This window comes from Morone saxatilis, unplaced genomic scaffold (genome assembly GCF_004916995.1).
Source record: "Morone saxatilis isolate NCDOM2014 unplaced genomic scaffold, NCSU_SB_2.0 Contig7, whole genome shotgun sequence".
In the NCBI taxonomy this organism is placed as follows: Eukaryota; Metazoa; Chordata; class Actinopteri; family Moronidae; genus Morone; species Morone saxatilis.
In genome coordinates, this window is record NW_023340246.1 from 14,753,900 (window position 1) to 14,772,307 (window position 18,408).

The 18,408-nt window shown below is 41.4% G+C and overlaps 1 protein-coding gene across 1 annotated transcript in view; it reads left to right on the top strand.

Moving 5' to 3' along the window:
- The window catches only part of fut8b (fucosyltransferase 8b (alpha (1,6) fucosyltransferase)), an 80,522-nt gene extending 76,209 nt beyond the window's left edge, over positions 1 to 4,313 (top strand). Inside the window, 3 exon segments of the mRNA XM_035679147.1 lie at positions 752 to 928; positions 1,121 to 1,271; positions 2,607 to 4,313. Coding sequence (XP_035535040.1) covers positions 752 to 928; positions 1,121 to 1,271; positions 2,607 to 2,945 — 667 coding nt within the window. The 3' untranslated portion in view covers positions 2,946 to 4,313.
- The last annotated feature ends 14,095 nt before the right edge of the window (positions 4,314 to 18,408 follow it).

Below are 18,408 nucleotides of genomic sequence, written 5' to 3' on the forward strand. Positions count from 1 at the left end.
GTGTGATACAACAATGCAAATCTTTTGTGTCTGAGAAGTTTTCCATTTTGTCCAAGCTGAATTTGTCTAAACACAGAAATTTATTTGGAGGAAGCAGACAAGATTCCACTTGTCATTCAATATCTCATTTTCTAATTTAGGCTTAGAATCGTGTGTATATATATAAATATGTATATTGCAAGTCTCAGCATTAAAGCAGGTTGTACCTAAAACACTGGTGTACACTGGTAGTTCTAAAGCTGTTTTGCTTTACAGGACAAACAAACGTTTTATGGTCTAAAAAAGGAAGTGGTGGAGCAGGTGTAAGGCCAAGTGTAGAATGTTAAAGGGAAATGATGCTTAATTCTGTGAATGCTAGCGCTAATAATACCCCTGGTGTGAAATTGAGGCTACCAGTTTTGGTTCAGCTCGCCAACTGCCACCGACTTCATGAAGTTTTGATGTGTACCAGCGCTTCATTAATTTTCATTACCTTGGAATTGTGTTTAAGTTTGTAAGACCCATTGTTCTCCTGCCATCCAAACACAACTAAGTGCATAGGTGCATTATATTGCACTGTATGTGATTGTAAAGGCATGAGTACCCCCAACTGTGATAATACTAAATGTACAAAACTCCACATCAACTTCCATCAAAAATGATATTAAACCAAACAAAAAAAAGCAGTGAAATATAATGAAAAGCTTATCATTAACAGTAGTTGCAAGGTAGTAGTCTGTAACCCTGTCTGTCTCTCTTTGTCCTTATGTAGAGTCCATGTGAGGAGGACAGATAAAGTGGGGACGGAGGCAGCCTTCCACCCCATCGAGGAGTACATGCTGCATGTGGAGGAGCAGTTCCAACATCTGGCCAGACGTGTCCACGTGGACAAGAAACGAGTTTACCTGGCTACTGATGATCCGTCCCTGCTGCAGGAAGCCAAGACCAAGTCAGTGTCCAGGAGTGTGTGTGCGTGTGTGTGTGTGGTTGTGTGTGTGTGTGGTGTTAGTGTTTGTGGGGTGGGTGGAGAAGTGTGTACAATCGCTATGTGAGAGTACGTTATCCATAACTATCTAACTCTAATCATTTTTCCCTTCATTTGTCTTGCGACTATCTCACTCTGCCTTATTGTCCCTTCCAGGTATCCAGACTATGAGTTCATCAGTGACAACTCAATCTCGTGGTCGGCAGGCCTTCACAACCGCTACACCGAGAACTCGCTGAGAGGCGTCATCCTGGACATCCACTTCCTGTCTCAGACCGACTTCCTGGTCTGCACCTTCTCCTCACAGGTCAGTCCGCTCTCCCCAGTCCACATTTAGAGACGGCAGGATGTGGTCTTTTGATGTTTTTTCTAATGAAACATCAAACATGGAGAGCTGAGTAGAATATGAATGTGTGCATGAAAAAGCATGGAAGTGAAATAAAACAAATAGTGTTCATATATATAAAAAACATGCATTTATCGTTGTTGTGTTGGGGCATGGGTTGTTGCATAGATTTATTCATATGTAACGGTTCCTATCGGACTTCCTTAAAGGGATAGTTTGGTTTTGATGTGGGGTTGTATGAGGTGCTTATCCACAGTCAGTTTGTTACCTGCAGGAGATGGTGGTCGGCACGCCCCCATTTTGGAGAAGCAGACACGGCATGGAAGCTAAGCAACAAAAAGTATTTTAGCCAACAAAAAAAAATGGCCCACCTTATTTAGGTAGCCAAAATACATTTTGTTTCTGCTCCCACCCACAGCAGTACATTGCTTAGCTTCCGTGTCAGGACTTCCACCTGCTATTCCAAACCGGAGGCGTGCTGACCGCCGTCTACTGGAGGTACACACTGACACTGACACACTGACTATGTATAAGTAGCTCATACAACCCCATTTAAAAAAAAAAAAAAAAACTATCGCTTTAACATGCTACTGAATACCCATAATATACAGTTAAAGCTGAATTATTGGTTTGACAAAACAAAAAACTTAAGGCAACACGTAGTGTTTCCAATTTTTGGAGCTTTCATCCCAAGGCCTTCATACTCAGTTTTCATGGAGAGAGTTCAGTTGTTTAGAAAACAAAATCAGGTCAAACTGACAAAATGTTTTTTGTTAAAATGTCCTGTTAGAGCTTTAGGAAAGACAATTGTCACTTGATGTTTCCAATTTGTCACAAGGCAAACCAGATCCTGAAAATCGAAATCATGTGATTGTCAACAACCTCATTGTCCCATTTTCCCTCACGTTTCAAAGCATAAAAAACAATTAGCCCATTTATTACGGCTTTAACATTACAATGGCATTTGTCGTCCATTATTCTGATCATCTTTAACATGGAGTGAACGGGCTTCCTGCCAACCAACCCTAAAAATAATGTGTGAGCCACATAATTCCTATTCACACTCTGGGCTTATTAGTCCACTTCAAGGATCTGACTGTAATGAGTCGCTTAGCACATTTTATCCCTCTTTTACCAGGACTGAAATGAAATGTGTATGTCTTACAGTAAGAAGTCCCTTTGTCCCTCTACCAGAGCTGTTCTCTTTCCTCTTCAGCTTTTTATCAAGACAAATGTATTTATGTGCATTTATAGATCTAAGTATGAAAATAATCCCTGGTTCTGCTTTTGTCTCAGGTCTGCCGTGTGGCCTATGAGATTATGCAGATGCTGCATCCAGATGCCTCCTCTTTCTTCTACTCCCTGGATGACATCTACTACTTTGGAGGTCAAAACGCCCACAACCAGATCGCCATCTACCCCCACCAACCACGCAACAGCGAGGACATTCCCCTGGAGCCTGGCGATGTGATCGGCGTGGCCGGCAACCACTGGGACGGATACTCCAAAGGCATCAATCGCAAACTGGGCCGCACCGGCCTCTACCCTTCCTACAAGGTCAAAGAAAAAATCGAGACCGTGAAGTACCCGACGTACCCCGAGGCTGACAAACTGCTCAACTCTCAAAAGAAGTAAAAGAAGAAATGAAAAAAATAAAAGAGAAGGAGTGAGGAGAAACACGCAGACTCCGATTCCAGGGAAGGAGGCTGCTTTTGTACAGAAGAAGAGAGGCGTACTTAGTGCGCTAAGCTGAGAAGAAAAGAAAAAGCCTGTACCCAGGGGTGATAGGAATGAGAATGCACTCTGTGTGTTTATGTGAGAGCGTGTGTGTGTGTGTATGTGTGCGCGAACGTGTGTGTATGCACTTGTGTAAATGCCTGTGCATATGTCAGGTCATGGAGACTTGCACCCAACCACTACTCCCCCTGCCCGATGCTCTGACGTCGGGTCTGTAGAGATGTAGACGTTGAACATTGATTTTAAATAAAGCAAGAAAACAATTAAAATCCACACAACTGACCGAGCTCGCTTTCCGGAGACAGGACTGGGACTACTGTAAGACTGGCACACACCAGAGTTAGCTTTGAATCAATGACTGAAAAAAAAAAAAGACAAACTGGAAAAAAGTGTTTTGATTTTTATTTAATTCTTTTCAGTGGTTTTGATTCTAATCTTGCCTTTTTTCTTTTTCTCCTGTTTTTTTGTTTACTGAATGTACTGTATCCTCTTCTTGCCATGCCCACCGCTACCCCATTCCCCCACCTCCTCCTCCTGCTCCACTCACTGTGCTTTCCGCCATTTTGTCTCTACACGTGCAATTAATTTTAAAATACCATATTGTGCTTTTATCAAGTGTTTTTAACGGTCTTAATTTTGTGTGTATGGGGCTTGTGCATTGTATACTGTACAGTGAGCGTGTATGCGTGCGTGGATGGATGTGTGTGATCAAGTGTGCCTGTGTGTGCTGTTTAAGTCTAAGGGGCCATGTCGCGACCTGGTGCCTGGTTATTGGTGAGCAGTGTGTGTTTTTATTTCCGGCTTTCCTCCCGACTGAATAGTGTTTGTGTGGCCAGCGGGAGACAGGCGGTGACAGTGGGGATTGTCCTGCGCCCCCCCTAGCACTTAGAACAATGGTGAACTCCAGTCACTCCGCTGGTGACCTCTAGTGAACAATGGTAAGATTATGTGGAGTATGGTGAACTCATGGTGCACGCACACACCACAGACACAGGAGCCGTCCTGAGGCTCACCAAAAGAAGCACTCCACTGAGATAGTGTCCTTTTCTCTGCTGTCTCTTCTGTCCATCTGTTTGTTTGTTTTTTTTACTTTTAACATTGCTGTTTTAAAATAAATAAAGAAAAATTTGCCTATGTTTAAAAATGATGATGCTATGTCATATCAAACTCAGAGTCCCCATCATGAAGGCTTTTTTTTTTTTTCATAAATTATGTTCTTGGGCATTGTCTTTGATAACCACAGATCGAATAAACTTGAGAAACCAACACGGCATTTTTTTTCCTTTTCGGTCTGATTCTGTTCACCATCTGCTCCTCCATCTCTTAACGGGCGACACCTGCTCATTCAATCAGGCAGCACATGCTTCAAATGCATTACACACATTCCAAACTGAATATGCAGGCTTTTTTATATATATAATTAAAGAGTTCATTTCCTGAAGGGTATCCATCTATTTTTGAAGAGTAAAAGTCATTACCTTAAGTTCATCTTTTGATATCATAAAACGGAGGACCCTGCTTCTAAAATTGATATCATTTTGACATCGCAGGATCAGACCTACCTCCTACCTTCAAATAGTGCCAGGAGTTTGTCTCATAAATCATTCAGTAAGAATCCATTTTCAAGCCATTTCAGTGGGAAAAAAACTCTTAAACCTATCTTTGATTTACATTTGAAACTGAAGAGCAAGATCAGTACCTTCAACTGAGACATTACCATCCTTCATTTTAATATTCCGTGACAGCTACATGACATTTCTTCCCCAAATACCAAACATCTCTCCCCGCGGAGCCCCAACGCAGGTACGTCATTAAAGCACCAGAAGACTTCCTGCTCTTGTCGTGCGTCCTACTTCCTACTTCCTGCATGTCTAAATCGTTTATAATCTCGTTCTCTGTCTCTTATTTATGGGCTCTTGTTACTTTCTTACGGAGGGGGCTCTGGGAGTTTCATTACAGATCCCTCTTTAATTTCAACGCTGATCTGCATGCTTCATTGGACACCCATAAGAAAAGCCGCAGCGCTGGTAGGGGAGATGGTGTGTGCAAGGGAGAGTAATAGTTTTATTGCTTTTTTCCCCCCCTCCTGCTTGACAACAATCCGCAACCAATTTAGCCCACGTTGACAAAGCGTTCACAATGCACAGGCAGCATACAGCAGTTCATTGAACATCTCTTTTCAGTAGGAAAGAGTCCCTCGTGGGCTTTATAAACGCACACGCTAACTGGAGGGCGCTTTAATTAAAATACACTCGTTGCTGTCACTGTGGCCTGTAACAGTCATTTAAGAGAGACGTTAGTTCAGTTAATTATTCTGTTAATTGGACTCCGCTCCTGATAGAGAGCAGTCAGGGTTTTAGGAGGCGAGTTTCTTTCTCTGCATTTGTGGTCTAATTGTTATGTAGCACGTTGAGAGCACAGTGAGGCCATTTGCGGGCCTCCCCCTTAAAGTTGTGTCTTGAAAGGGAAACGGTCCAATCTGAGGGCCTACTCCATTTTCAAACGAATGTGTCAACAGGTTAGATTTTCCCACAGCCTTGATGTAAAGCATGGACTCACATGAGAGATGGGGAGCAAAATTGACAGTCCTTTTTTGTTTACCCACACAGTGTTTCCTTGCTGAGCTGCAGTGGAGGGACGGTGAGCCAAAGAGACGAGAACAAGAAACCTCTACTGTCATGCTAGCTACGAGGCAGTACGAAAGCACAGTGGTGTTTTGAGTTAATTGCTAACATCAGCATGCTAACACTGTGACACTTCTAACATGCTGCTGTTTAGCATAATTACTAGGTTCACCATGTAGCATTTTAGCATGCAAAAATGTGCTAATAAACAAACCCAAGGTACAGTTGAGGCTCATGGGAATGTCTGAATTTTGCAGGGATATGGTCATAAATTGACATTTTGACCTTATGCAGGCACTAGATGAAAAATTGGGATCACCAAAGTCATAAGTTATCCTCTAGGGACCTTTTCTGCAATGTTTGCAGAGTACAGCAACCTTGTATCTCCATTTAATAGTTGATGAGCTATTTTTACACATGTGAGCCTCCTGGTGACACTAAATGATCACCAGTGTCATTAGGATTCATCCTCTGGGCATCATGGAAACCTGCACAAAATTGTATGGCAATCCATTCAATATTTGTTGAGATATTTAAGTTTGAATCAATTGTGGACCAACTGACAATGGCATCTATAAAGCCATGCAGTGAGTGTGTCCAAAAATACAATACCCACTTGACTAACGTGGACTTTTGAAGCCTCATAGTCAAATTGGCTGAACTTTAAATTGTTGCATGGATCAAAGATTTTAGATTTTGTCTCTCATCTCTTATACTCGAATCCCCTTAGGAAGGATTCACTTCACAGCCATGAACAATTATAGTAACTAATAATCCTTAATTGTATGCATTTCATATTCAGCATTGTGTGAGCTCGTCTGGCAAGGCCTGAATGTAACAGACATTCATTTATAAGTCCCACACACTAGTTTTAAGGGGAACCTGAAAAATAGTGAACCTCTCCTTTAATGCTCCAAGAACATGGACCAAGATTTCAATGTGGCCATGTAACTCTGATGGAATTCATATTATATAGAGATAAGTGGGTACGCCATCGCCTTGTGGAATTCTAATCTTGTAAAGGGCAGCTGAATTAATTCTGACTGACTCATGAAAAAGGGAGAGGAAATGGAAATGATTATTGTAGTCCTGGCTGGCTCCAATCAGTACTCTGTTGGCACAGCAGTAACAAGTGAAGTCTGCCCTACGGTACCTGGCCCTGCACATCAAAGCTAAGGGGAGGAACTCGAACAAGAAACTGTCAGACTTTCACAAGGCAAAGAAGAGTGTAGGGTGTCAATCTTTCTCCTCTTCACCTTAAATCAACTCAGCATCGGTCGCAGTTTGGCTTTTATTAGCTTTGTATTTTTAATCCCACCTGTTATATTGACTCACTATACACCTGATTTTATAAACCTTATTCTTGGCACGGAGCAGGGCCAATTTAAGCCAGTGAGGCGTACGTCATCACTCTGAGGAACAAAAGCGTTTTGTTTGGCACACGTACTGTATTTAACGGTGATTCCTGCTGTGAATCCAGTAAATCAGTGTTTTTAATAGAGTGCTGACACATCAGAGGACTATATTGCTATTTGGAAAACAGACACCTCTTTTAACCAACATTTTGCTACAAAATCTTTATGAATGAAACAAGGAATGTGTATTTTTTTTCTTATTTGCTTCATATAGTGGGTGTACCAAAGCTACTCCACACTCTGTTTGGAGGTGAATTAAAACCAAACTGATGATTTTTAGACCCTTACAGTGAATTTGGACATTAGGTTTTCAAGGATTTGTCCTATTGTCAGACTGCTTGAATGGTGTACATATATATATATTAAACCTTTCAGTTGTATACTATATCTGTACTTTGTGCATAGATAATTTTTGCTAAAAGACCAAATAGTGTCTAATCTATTGATACATTACATATTCATACATGTAACACAGTACTAGCAGTCTATGTATTTAGTATGAAATATTGTTATCATCCTGCTGCAAGCGTAACAGTAGGTGATAAAAGGTTGAAACCAGGTTAAAACACACACAAGTAACTAATTAAGTCTCAGTGTGAACATTCAGTTTCATTTTGAGAGTAGTGTGCAGTGTTCGAATACACCATAGCTATCAGGGGAGCCCTGTTTGTCAGGGGTGGGAGGGTTCTAATGTATGCACGCATATACACAAATGCTCATCTCTCTTTCAGAGGAGCCAAGCTCCCTGTAGCTCCCTGTAGCTCCCTGGTAGTGCTCTGATTTCTGTCTGAAAATATCAGCAGAACACGCTTGACAACAATTTCATGAGTTTCATGTACCGGCAGTGGAGCTGTTGACAGTTTCATAAAGACCACAGCTGGTCTAAGAGCTCTGTGATGTCACACAGATAATGGAGCTTCAGTCACTCGACACTCTGTAGCTTCCTTTGTTGTAAAACAGACAAAGCGCTTTGTATTACCGGCCTGATGAAGACCAAGTGTATTATTAGCACTGTGACAATGATGTCATAATAGTGCATATTAATACATGGTAATGATGGTAGTGAATGTAACATTGTGATAGAATATGATGATGTTTTAAAGGATAATTTTGGTTTATTGTCTTTTATTCATAGTTTTGGCTATTATTCCTATCAGTAAATGAGTTCTGAGAATGCATCTGACTGTGCAAGAAACTCAAACAGTGTAGACAGTTATCCAGATTTTAAAGCCCCAGAAATCTTCACTTCAGATCATTATTTTTTGTCTTTCACATGAAATATTCATGTCTAAACAGTCAACTCACCAACTGTCTTCAGATTCTAATTTAAATGTTACTAAACTCTGATTGGTAAATGAAAGCATGTGACATTACCCTTTTCCAACAAAGCTCCACCTACGTCAACCCAGCAAAAATGAAGAAATCTCTGAGGTGTAAAAAGAAAAAAAAAATGGTTGGCTGAAAATAATGTGTTTATGTCAGATCCCATTGCTCATAGTGAGAAGCTGAGTAAGAAAACACTGTAAGTTGTCAGGGCCTGTAACTGTACATAGTAAACATCCATCACTGTTTACAGACCAGCTGTACTTACCATGGTTGCTCTCACATGTGGTTTTCCTGGTGCCCCGAGGAATTATTGCCATGTTTGGTTTACAATAAAATAAAGTGGTTTAGATAGTTAGGTTATCAATCCCCAGGCCATGGACAAGTACCAGACCTTGGATCATATGCTACTGAGCTTCTAGGAAACGATATGATTGGGCAAAAAAGCACTGCATACTAATTATATAACTTCATACATTATTAAGGGCAATTATTTTTTGTAGTAATTAACTCGAACTTGGGGCAATCCGTCTGTCCTGCATCTCTCCCTGTTTTACGCCTCCAACAACAACACACATTTTTAGCTACAGAAGATCCTCACCACCTTTCAGCATTTAGCAGATTAAATCTATGCGAGAGGTCTACCTGTATGTTTTTATTTAGTAATTCACCACAGTGACATACAGACCAGATTAAGGTTCCATTTTTGCTCATCCAATCTATCTTTCTTAGTCAGTCTTTTTCTGTTTCTTTCTGTAATTTTTTAACTTGATATTAAGGATTGTGTGTTTTCTAAAAAAAAGAAATAAAAGTTACATGACTGGTGAATGTATACATGAACCCAAAAACAAACTACTGTGAGAACCCCTTTATCTTCTAGTCTCTACTCTCTGTAGTTATCCACTGCCGATGTTGTGCCTGTTCTTTTAAATAATTTGGCTGAACTCACAAATTGTCAGAATGTGTGTTTCTTGCCCTATTGGCCTGAGCTAAAACTCAGAAAATAAGAAACCAACTAAAAGAAACCAGAATATTCCTTTAAAATGCCATCTTTGATGCTATAATTCTGCCTGGATAGCAATGTCACACTTTTCAGTAACCTAATGGGCTTTGTGTCAATGAGACGTCTGCTCTACTGTACAGCACAAAGACTAATGTTACTGCTGAAACATCCACTATCCCTCTGTGTGTCCATGTGAAGCCTGCTGCAGCAGCGGTGGAGAGGAGACTCCACAGTTCCAGCCCCCGCCCCGCCTCCCCCTGCTGCTGCCTGCGGGGTTCAGCCCGCTGTGATGACCATTAGCGTCTGGCTGAGGCTGCAGGAGATAACAGGTGATTTAAGGCCCTGTACCTCAACACAGCCAGAGAGAAATGGCTGGCTGCTGCTTATCTCACACTCCGCCATACTCCACACACTTTTACATTAGGCTCCCCTATTCAAAGCCATCTGTCTTCCCAGTCAGGGTTTGATAAAACCGCCTGCGTACCTCACTAAAGGGGAGGAGCGGGGGACTGAGGAGACACACACCGCCACTCCGCCTGCATACTTACACACTGCAATTCAGAGGATCAGGGTGGAAGTCGACAACAACACACTTGCTGAATACTTTATCCACGCTGACTTACAGCCAGGGGCGACACAGTGGTACTCAACAACAATAGCTGAGCCCAGCACACAAAAGATACTGTACCTGGTTGTAAAAGAGAGACCTGAGTGTGTAACATCAACCCTGGACTAATTGCAAATCAATAGTCTTGGTGAAATGAATGTGGTGGGGATAATAATCGCCTAGGGCTGCCGTACATCAGCCATTCATGCACAGTGCCAAACACTAATCACAGTAGTATCATTCTTCAACAGAAAAAAAGCATTATATGTTGTTGAGGGCTTTCTACCTTTAAGCGGGGCAACGACAATGACAGGAATATCATTCCTACTGATTGCTCAGAAGGCTTTGGCATGTCTATGGACTGGTGATTAAATCTTAATGCCATAACATATTTGGCAGCCTCCAGCAGGAAAGGGGATTACTTCATCCCTCTTGGATGTGCATATGTGAGGAAATATCCGCTGTCTTTGGGGCATGAGAGAAAAATGCCTGTTATCTTAAGGAAAACACACTGATTCCAGGGGAGATTGGATGTAAAAACAGAGACGGTTAAATTCAGATGTGGAGCCGGAGTTGTATAATTGTCCCTGCTTGCTGATTTTCCCACTGTGGAGGCTAAGTGGGCAGTGGCTGTCTTCCTTTGGTCGCTGCTCTGTAATTATGGTGTCATTATGTGACAGCAGAATAGCCTCGACAGCAGCTAAAGGACAAAAAGTTCTCCTGTGTCTGGACATGCTGAGAGAAAAGTGGGCTGTCGCTCTCTCTGTCCATCTGGCTTTCTTCTCTACGTCCAACCCTTCCCTTTCTCTATTTTCTACCTCTCAGTCCTCCATCTCCCCTCACTCCCTTTAGCCTTTGTCCCATCAAAACCTGATGACCAAGCACAAGTGAAGAGGGCCTGTACAATTAACTGTATTGCACAGGTTAATACGTTTCTCCTGATGGCAGATTATGGCCTAGGTCTTGAGTGCATGTTGCCATCGGCAGAGCCGGGGTGAGCTGTATGCTGTCATCTCTGTGAGGAGTAAATCAGAAGAATTGAAAGGCCTCGTTGAAGTCCATTTGACCCCTGCGCTCGGGCAATCAGGCTGGATTGGTGCCAGGGTGGCTTAGTGGTTAGACAACCCAGTCTACAGCTATTCTAGCTGCTCTGTAGGGCCGTACTTAGGCACAGTGGTGCTTTGAGATGTCTGCATGCTGATGTGGTGGGGAACGCTCCCCTAGAGTAGGTGACTGCAGCATTAGTGTCTCTGAATGCCACCCCATGCCTGACTCCTCCCCTGCCAACCTCCTAATCAGGTCAGGTTATAAAGCCACCTACTGGCTGATGCTCTCCTTTTGACTCTGATCCGGTCTTTGCTGTGGCCGATTGGTCCTCCAGTTTTGCTCTGCTAGTCCATTGTTGCCTTCCCCCCTGTGTATTCGCACCCATACCAGAGCTGGTTCATCTGACTACTGCTGTTTTCCTCTTTCAAATGTAGTTTGTTTTACACCTTGTTTAGTTTGTTTTGTTGATTTATTTTGATGACCAACTGGGTGGTTATTTGTTTGCAATTGTTTTTGTGTTAATGTTCTTTTTCTTTCAGTGAAGCAGAGCCCCATGTTGTGGTGAGGCCAGGCACCCGTGGTGAGATCCCCACTCTTGATGCATGTGAGTAAGAGCACCGGGATACGTTTGTAGACAGCACCTTTTGTTTGCTGTGAGGATTGCTGTGTTGCAGGTGAATTACAGGTAGCACCCCTGGGCGCTCATCAGTGTAGTCTGCCTCTCCACAAGTGGCCTCAGCTTACCCTCCTTTGCTCAGTCAGGACCACTTTTGTTAAAAGAGAACCATATTTCCAAATGCAAAGAAAAGGTAGTCAGGCTGAAGCAGCAGCTTAAATAAGGCGCCCTCAATAACATTTGCCAATTGAATGGTTGAAGGGAATCAAGCAGAAGATTAGGCGGGAATCAGCAGAGCCATCAGCTGATGTGTTTATGATCAGCTGTGATCAGCTGATGTAGCTGGAACTGAGCTTGACTTTGTGGCCTACCTGAATTAATGCTGTGCTCAATTTTTGGTTACTTTGGGTTGGACTGATCATTTTACTTTTACTACAATTAATATGGTTAACCAGTGGTATTAAGTATTGTATTAGGCCTTTTTTTAAGAACAATTGTAATGAAGTTTTTATATTATTTTTCAAAATAATAATTAATCACAATAATCATTCTTTCTCAGCAGCTCCAGTCCCTGCGTGTGTTGATTGATTTGATTATTTCAATTTAACACTTTGCCACGCTAACAATGAAAATGCTAACAATGTTTAGCAGGTATGATGTTTACCGTGTTTAGCATCTTAGTTTAGTGCATGTTATTCTACCGTTCTACTATTCTACCATAAAATAACAGCTTCAAGATAATTTGAATGTCGGGGTATTGACAATTATCTCACTGATTTCTGTGAAAGTGAATTATATTTTATGGAGAAAACGTTTTCCGTCTGTCCTCCGGCTGCCCTACCTCATATACTGATTTCCAGAGTTTCCTGATGGCCAGAAAACTTTACTTGTTCCTAAAGTAAGTTAGCTGTTGGTTGCTGCTAACTGTAGGGGAGATCATCGGAATACCGGGAGATTTTGACGTCTACACTGCGAGAGCAGGAGCTTTGGACTGCCGGGAGGAGGTTTTCATGCCTGGAACGGGGGGAATCAGTGGGGAATGCTGATTGGGAATGGCGCAGAAATGGGCACCAGAGCCAGGTGAGCAGGCAACAGAACTGGGCTCAGCAGCCACTACGGACATCATGGCAGAGGCAAAGAGACCAAAACGGAACAGAGGAAGCTAAGAAGGAATGAGGTAAGAGTAAATCTATAACTGGCTTTTAGTTGTTGGTGAGAGTCTTGTGAAATCATAATCATGATCGTAAGTAATATTTTGTAATAAGTAATTTAATGCATGTGTACAGCTGTTTATATTTATGACCGTGGTGTACAAGTGAACTGCACTCTGAAATGAACACTTAAAGTACAACTGAGGCTGATGGTTTGCTGATAATTGACCATAATCCAAAGTATTTGGCAAATTAAATGTTTTACCTCATGATGGAGCTAAATAAAAAGCTTAAGGGATCACCAAAGTTACAAATTATCCCAGGGAGAACATAAATGTGCCAAATTGGGCAATCTATTAAATATTTTAAGACATTTCAACCACAAATGTAAATCTTGTGGAGCAATTAAAATACTTTTTGCCTCTGAAAGACTTCCGAGAATGGCTAGATGAAAAGTCAAAGGATCACCAAAGTCACTAGGACACAACGGCTATTTGCACTAAATTTTGTAGTAATCCATTAAATAGTTTTATAAATTATATATAATTTTATGAAAAGACAAAAATGTCAATCTCATGTGGGCACTACACATATATAAGGAAACTCAGGGATCACCAGAGTCAGCGTCATCCTCTGGATGTTTCTGCAAAATTTCATTCCAATAGTTAGTAATATTTCAGTATGGACCAAAGTGGTGGGCGAACTTACATTGCCATCTAAGCCACGCCACTAGCATGACTAAAACATCACAACTCCAATCCCTGCAGCAGCCACACTAGCAGGTCCCTCCCTGCCTCTGCTTATTTTGGCTGCCTCTCTTCACATCCATGGTACATTTATCTCTGTCTCAAACGAATAATGCAGAAAGGCAAAATTCTAATTGCACAGCATGGAGTATGATAATTAAAGTGCTCTAAAAAAATGTCTTCCGTTAACACAAGGGAAGTGATGGACTGTGCTTGTGGCATTTCAATGGAGAAGTAGCCACTTTTGCCAGTTGGCACCCAACCAGCTGAAGACTTATTCATAAATTTCTCCAGCTATGATAAATTCCCTGTCAGGCTTTTTTAATATACCCCACCAAAAAATCTTAACAGGCCTGAATTCCAAAAAAAAGGTGTCAATGTCAGTTTGATTATGCATAGTTTAATCATATGTTAATTCAGGCACATGTATCTGACTTCACCCCACAATTATCCAGTTAATATTAAAGGAAGCAGGTGTTGAAAGGAGACTTAGATGAAAGGTATTACCTATAAGCCTTATTATGAATAAGCCCTAATGTTCCCATCCATGTTAGTCATCAGAGTAATTCTACAGAGAATATTTTCTTCATCATTTATTTAGTTTTGTTTCTCTTTTTGGGGGGATTAAAGGAGAGTGCTTTTAGCTATTTACAGGGTATAACTCTTTGATTATGGCAGATAACTAAAAACCTGATAGCTGAGTGTGTTTTGTTATCTTTTTAAAGTACAATATTCTTGTCTCCAGCCTCTCTAGCCTCTAAAGTTGGTTTGTGAGGAATGTTCTTCTGTAAGACATGAGCATCTAGTTCTGTCTTTTGAAGCTTGGCCTGGCGAAGGTTTTATAATTCCAAGTGGAGTTTTTCTTTTTTTTCCTTTTTTTTTCCTTTTTTTTTTACACCCATGCAGATGGGTGAAGTCATGGAGTCTGAAGCTTCGATTAGACATGCTATTAGATTACCGCCTCAAGCTCCAGTCTCCGTGTGACGATGGCCTCGCCCTTGACCCGACACTTACCTGTTTCTCTATGATCCTAGCCACTGTCATCTCGCTAAGGCTGCAGACTGTGAGCATGTTTGTGTGTACATGTGTAAAGATGGACACGTCTGCTGGCCAGAATGTATCTGCACGTTAACACATGAATGAGCTCTTGCGCAATTTTGTGGGGTTTTTTTCTTTGTTGATGACCTGGAAAAATATCGCTTTATTTTATTGCTGTCTTTCATCCCACCCGCCTGATCCCTCCAAATTGTCTACTGTTAGCCCTGCAGATTGTGCATTGGCTCATATTTCCCTGTGACCTTGGTGACAGTGTTTTCAAGATCAATGGGCCCTTTTGCTCCCTTTGTGGACTCTGTTGAAAGGACATGCTGCAAATTACTTTTTTTTTTTTCTCACTGCTGTGAAACTTCAATCTCAGCGCACATTGGCTGAAGTGGGATTTGACCTGAACTGCAGTGTGTTTCCTCGTAAATCTAAATATTAAAAAAAAAAGTTCAATCAATTAATTTAACATCAAGCAATATTACTTTATTAACTGCAGCTTCAGTTTGAGTTTTGAATTGAGAGGATACAGTAAATTAACCCAAAACTCACACATGGCGTTCATGGTGTTTTTTTATTCTCATGCCCCCATTCAAAGCAGTGAGACCTCCCCAGCTGCCCCTGTCGCCCTCTCTCAGCGTGAGAGCGAGTTGAAATTATGAGCAAGTATTTATTAGGATGCCTGAGCACGCTGTTCATCAGCCGCACAGTGGGGGTTATTTCATTTCCCAAGTTTAGTGGAAAATTCAGGTTATTCATATCATCCCAGATGTTTGCCAATTTACTTAACATCCATAACATATGAAATACCCCAAAGCAAACAAGCTCCCCGGCTAATCACAGGTTACTCACTGAGAGGCTGATTTTAACGCTGTCAGTTTCCATGCAATATGACATAATTCTAATGTCACCCAGCCAAGGGGGCACACAGCATCGGTTCAGTAATGATTCTGAGTGCAACAAACTGCTGCAAACACCTTTTTTACTCAAATCTCTTCAAAGCGTCGGTTCACTCAGATTATTCACACTTTCATCCAGTGGTATCTAGCCATACAGTTTTGTTTTTCTTTCCCCTGTTTTCTGTTTTCAAAATGCAATTTTGAGTGTAGAACTCACAGCAGGGAAAAATTCTGTCTTTCCAGAAAAAATGGCCATTTGTTGCACCTACGAGTGATTAAAGAGAACTTCTTGTATTTAGACATTTTAATGAATTTAAAAATTCAATATGCTTGCAAAATCAACGCAAAAAAAAATACAACTTAAAGTGATAACATTTTGGGGTGCCTGGTGGAGCTATCTGTGCCGGGGTTGAGTCCTTGCAGCGCTTGCCCAGGGTTTTGGTCTGATCTGTGGCCCTTGGCTGCGTGTCATCACCTCTCTCTCCCCCCCCTTTCCTGTTACTCTTCAGCTGTTACTTTTAATTAAAGGCAATAAAATCCCTTCAAAAAAATATTTGCTTTTGAAAGTTGAACCTGAATAGATAGCTTTAAATATCAATTTAGGGGTGTTGATTATGCTACTGACCAAATCTCACTCATGAACAGGTGGCGTTCATCAAATTGAAATAACAAGTTTGTGCTGTTAAGAGGGTTTTGTGAATTCAATGTGGAACACTTACACTAGCAAATCTCACAGAAAAAAGTAAGAAAGGTTAAGGATAAGAATACAAAATGTTCTTCACGAGGCCCAGCGTCCCTGAATAATCCATATACCTCCTTGTCAACAGTTTTCATGGAAACTACTTTCTACCAACATAAGATATAAGAAAACAGTTGACTGTGAGCTCAATGGCTGGATACGACTAGTGGTAAGTGAGAAAAATCTTAATTTTTTTATTTAAGTGACACTTAAACCCTTAAACATGCTGTTTCCCCTTTTTCCTTTAAGTAGCTTTAATGTTAGAAAAAAACATGTTATTCCACACTGACTGACAGTATTGTATATAGTGTGTATCGGCTATGTTCCAGCTCCATATTTAAAGGTGGGCTAAGTGATTCTAGGTAATGTGATTCTAATCCAATACATTTTTATCAAATTCAGCTAATATCTTACAGCCAGCTAGCTGTGTGTGTGTGTGTGTGTGTGGACAAAAAACTCCAGTGGCTGTACAAAGCCCTGGCTCTGTAATTTCAAGGATTCAAGGTTATTTTGTTGTTATTTACAACACAGGGTTGTATAATGAAATTCAGATAATAGTTCCCTATATGCTTCTCATAAAACAAAAAAAAATGATGATAACCTATAGAAAGAATAAAAAATGATGAATTGCTGAGGATGAATTTAGCCGTCTCACAGGAAACAAAGTGGCTCGGACTGAGCCAGGCCAGATTAAAATTATCATAACTGTGTACACTTTTCTGCTTGTGCTGGACAATGTATACTGGCTTCACTTTGGCTTTTGCAGATCAACATAAATATATTGTAACCCTGCTGCAGATTGTGATGGGTACATACTGTATGTGAAAGTTCAGCTTGAATAATGAGATGCAAAGCAGTAATGTGCAGAACTGTGTCTTCAGATTGTCACAGGATGAACTTAGTTGAGCCTTTATTCACCCAGGGAATGTTTTTTGCCGAGCAGGCATGTTATTTTGCATACTTGTTCTTTTTTAGCTCTGCTCTACTTCACAGTCTGACTCCTAAATACAGTAGATTCCCATGTGGGAACTGCCCAGTGCAACCACAGTGTTCCGCTGAGCAGCTTCTCTTGGGCAATTCAGTGTCAAAATTTTTTTGCTCAAAAGCACCTCAGCAGCAGTTAGTGCAGTGAGTCTTATTCCTTCTCTGACAGGTTTTTCCTAGTTGGTCTGAGTGAGCCAAGAATGGTTTGTCTAGCCTGTGGGGTAGGACAAGACAGAAAGTAAGCCTCAGCCTCCTTCTAGATTAATAATGCAGTGACACTATTCAGAGTCTCCACGACTAATCCAAGCCCCTGAGAGCCCCACAGTATGTTGGTACCTCTATGTACTGTAAAGGCTTTTCCTGTTGTGCCTTGTGGGCCAGTGAGCTTGCTCAGACCTCATAACATGGAGCTAAAATACCAGTCTAGCCGTCCCAAAAGAGTTCCTGCTCTATCTGCTGTGTGCCACAGCTGCAGAGAAGGCCTGCCACACAAGGGTGTCATGATCAATATTCCTGAGAGTGCCTGCCAAGGCCCCTCTGAGATGAGGTAAAGACAGATTTTATCTACTGTGTGTGTGTGTGTGTCTGCCTTGTGTGTGTGTGTGAGAAAGGAGGGGGTTGTGAGACAGAGCAAGAGAAAGACAGATGGAGTAAGAGTTAGATGGAGAGAGTTCGACACCGACTGAACAGCCAGGCTCCATCGGAGATAAATGTAGGGGGATGCACTCTGAATAATTTATACACGCCAAAAATAAAATCAAAAAACCCTGTTCTCGCTCCTTACAGATAGATGAGTTCTCTGGGATCCCGGGAGAATTGCAGACAAAGTAGCGAGGGTGGGAGAGCTGGGACACGGCAGCACGCAGGTCTTCTGTTTTATCCAGCCGCCATTAGTGCATGATTCATAGCTGGTTAATGAACATTTATATTTCATCATTCAGTTCATTTTGCTTCATTTGGCCTAACTGGTATGGATTTGGAATACAGATTACAGAAGTGATCATGCATGAGGATAATTTACTCAAACAAAAAACATGCATCACCTTATTGACAGTGTGCAGAATGACACCAAGGTGATTTTAATCTGTCAGCGCCAGAACGGGGATGTAAAAACAGTACTTTGTATAAAATAGGTAATTACTTAATATCAGTGATAATAAATACGT